General features: G+C 43.8%; 1 protein-coding gene across 1 annotated transcript in view; it reads right to left on the reverse strand.

Moving 5' to 3' along the window:
• LOC109468548 (deleted in lung and esophageal cancer protein 1-like) overlaps positions 1-3,403 on the reverse strand; it is a 32,603-nt gene that overhangs the window by 13,289 nt on the left and 15,911 nt on the right. Inside the window, exons 24-29 of the mRNA XM_019766789.1 lie at positions 2,933-3,085; positions 2,453-2,515; positions 2,244-2,405; positions 1,680-1,822; positions 951-1,104; positions 80-190 (exon numbers count right to left, since the gene is read on the reverse strand). Coding sequence (XP_019622348.1) covers positions 80-190; positions 951-1,104; positions 1,680-1,822; positions 2,244-2,405; positions 2,453-2,515; positions 2,933-3,085 — 786 coding nt within the window. The remainder of the gene's footprint in view (positions 1-79; positions 191-950; positions 1,105-1,679; positions 1,823-2,243; positions 2,406-2,452; positions 2,516-2,932; positions 3,086-3,403) is intronic.

Raw genomic sequence — 3,403 nt, forward strand, 5'->3', positions numbered from 1 at the left:
CTACCTGCAGTTAATACAGAAAACATTAAGCCTACAACTGCACAGGGACAGGAATGTATTTCAAGCTCTAGTTAGTTACCTGTGTATGTCCTGTGAAGGTGACAGTGATGTTGACCTTCTCCCGAGGCCCGAGGTGTCCGCTGGGGGTCCCAAACTCCACACTGCACCGGTCCGCGTGGGGGCCTTCAGGCTGGGAGAACACAGGTTTAGTTTTATTTATTAATCTTGGTTTTGGACGGGTTTTAAAGTAGACAATGTTCCTGACCACTCCTGCTTCTCCTATTGGGTCAGTTAGTCCTCACCCCCAGTGAGTCCACCTTGTTTCCAGCATTGATGTTTCTGACTTGAGGAGAAGGGATGGAACCTAGACTAACATTGCAGTTATCTTGTTAAAACTCTAAATGGGGTTAAGAATGCTCCTGAGCAGCCTATAGCTAGGTAACCCCTGCTTTCAGTTTCAGTTTATTGCGATACCCTTTAGCCCGTTAGAGCTAATCTTCCAGGGCTCATTACACATTACACACACAGTACAATATACACATATGACTACAAATTTACATACATGAGGTCACAGGTCAGACAAGGTACTAATTATAGCTAAAATCATTAAACGAGCATATTATTGGCTAAGTATAAAACTAATATTACCATTACTAAAAAAGCTTTCTTCCATTCATTGAGTATTTCAGTATTCACTCTCAGTGAGTCCACTCACTCACTCCACTCAGTCCTCTTGCACGATGTGCGTTGAGCCTCAGTGAGTCCAGTTTGTCTCTAATTATATTTAGCATTGATGTTTCTGACTTAAGAGAGAAGAAATACTGTACAGCCCTATTCATGGAAACCTGTATGATTGGGGTGCAGCCTTTGGGTTAGACAGTTTGAATGGACAGCATGCATTCCCAACATGTAAACAAACAAACAAACAAACAAACAAACAAACAGCGTACCTGTCCCCATGTGAAGTCCGTCTCCAGTAGTGTCTGGTTGAGCAGCGTGATTTCCCGCCTTACGGGAACGTCCGTGTAGATCTCGTCGATAACCAGCTGGCAGGACATCAGACAGACCTGCGGCGTCTGGACCTCAACCTGGGCTGAAACATGGCTGGGGGGGGGGCAGTCATCAGTTTATATGTACCAACATATTTGAGTCATCACTGAATGTGTACGTCTACAGTAGTCATTACTTTTATGTTTGTTTGTTTGTTGAGATCTCCATTAGTATGGAAGTTAACTCCATACTATTCTTCCTGGAGTCCAGCAACAGTAAAATGAAATAACAATAATAATAATGCACCAACATGTTCATCACTTTATGTGTGCATTAGACTAAGTTTACTTGCATAAAATGTTATGTGCACTAACACAGTTAACACTTTATGCAGTTATGGTCATAACTCAATGCATGCAAAGTTTGTCATCAATTAATGAAAATTAATGTTATACAAACTCTGTCATTGCTTTATCCCTGATATTTCTTGACTTGTACATTCAACCATTGTCATCATCTGATCTGTGTTGTAACATTCGTGTGTACACACAATCTGTGTTACTTCATGGGCACAATTCCATGGTTGGTGAAACGTTTTAGCAGAAAAATGAGGCCACTACATTAAAAGTTTGTAATGTCGACAAAGCACATTTTCATCCCTATGTTCTGTTGCCATGGCAACCCCTCACCTGTCAGGCCCGTTGGGTACCATCAGCACGAAGACGGTCCGGACGCTCCGACAGCGGGCGGGTTTGAAGACTGCTCTGACGGCGAGGGAGCCGAGAGGAGGCAGCTCACCGGACGATGGGGTCAGCTCAAACTCACTGGCCAGCTGGGGGGGAGGGGACACACAAGTTTACAGGTTACTATTTATTTATTGCTTTGGCTGTTCAACCCTCACAGCCAGGACAGCCCAACTAGCCTGTGGCTAATACAAAGAGCTTGCCCTGCTGACAAGACATGACGAGACATTACAGCAACATATAAGGTTGCTTAATAATCTATGAAGCTATTACAACAGTCTAGATGTTAGTAAAAACTTTCTACAAAGGAACTACTAGGTTACTGTTGGCGCGCCAGCCATTTTCATTTTATGCCTACAATACATTTGGTATTTGTTACCTCTACCTTGCATTATGTTTTTATGTTTCAGGAGCAAAGGATCCTTATAGGCACAATACGTGCTTTCTGTCCAATCCTCACAAATCTATGTGAAGAATATAAACTAAACAAAGAGCTGGTAAGGGCCATACCACGTTTCCATCCTCGGTCTCCAGAAAAGCTGCGCTCTCCTGCAGCGACCAGGCGGCGCGGATCTGGCACGTGTTCCGGATGTGGATCTCCCGAACCACCACGTCACCCGGCTGCACCAGCCCGAAGTCCAGCGACGGGGTCTCGATTATCACCTCAGGACCCTAAACAAACAAACAAACAAATAGTAAACAAACAAGGCTGGCATCACCACGTCACCCGGCTGCACTAGCCCGAAGTCCAGCGACGGAGTCTCGATAATCACCTCAGGACCCTAAACAAACAAACAAAGTAAACAAACATGGTTCACATCAAATGTATGATTGTATGCATTGTATCACCCTTCCAACCCTGTCCTGCCACTTGCTAAATCATGTAATCTCACACCAAAGTATGACTGCTGTGCCCTGCATGTACAGACTGATGTGAAATACAATTCTATAAACAACATGAACAGTCTTGACTGGATTCGAACCCCGAACCCTTAGGTCCAGAGGTGTTCCTGGTACTACTTTGATGTTGGCCCTGATGTAGAGACTGATGCATATTTGCTTATGGATTTAGGCATCAGTGAGATGGTTTAGGTCACCCATATGGCAACCCTTACCAGTGGTACACAATTGGAAACAGTTACAGTTCAGGCTGGATCCGAACCCAGAACCCTTAGGTCCGGAGGTGTTCCCTGACCCACCTTGATGTTAGCCCGGATGTAGAGGCTGATGGGTTCGCTCCTGTTCTGTATGTGGCAGAGGAGTCTGTGTTCCAGAACTCCCGGCCGCCCTCCTGTGATGCTCAGCTGCATCTCCATCACATCTCCTGCTTCTGCAACAGCAAAACGGCAAGACTACACTCAATAAGGTTAATATATGACACAATATACCCGAATATATGTCAATGAAGGGTAGACATTTAGGTAATGAGATACAGCAAAACTACACTTTATATTTGTCACCAGCAGAAAAGCAAAACTACACTGCATATATATCGATGAAGGTTAGCTTAGACATCCAGGTAATGAGATACAAATAAACATATTAAATGAAATACACAAGGAAATTGTTAGTCAAGCAACTGTATAGGTTTTGAAAACTGTGACACGTTTCAAGTGGCATTCACAGGTATTTATCCAAAAAATCACTATCCACTATACACTATCCTGTGT

The sequence above is a fragment of the Branchiostoma belcheri genome, unplaced genomic scaffold, assembly GCF_001625305.1.
Source record: "Branchiostoma belcheri isolate BF01 breed outbred unplaced genomic scaffold, Haploidv18h27 scaffold2, whole genome shotgun sequence".
Taxonomy (NCBI): domain Eukaryota; kingdom Metazoa; phylum Chordata; class Leptocardii; order Amphioxiformes; family Branchiostomatidae; genus Branchiostoma; species Branchiostoma belcheri.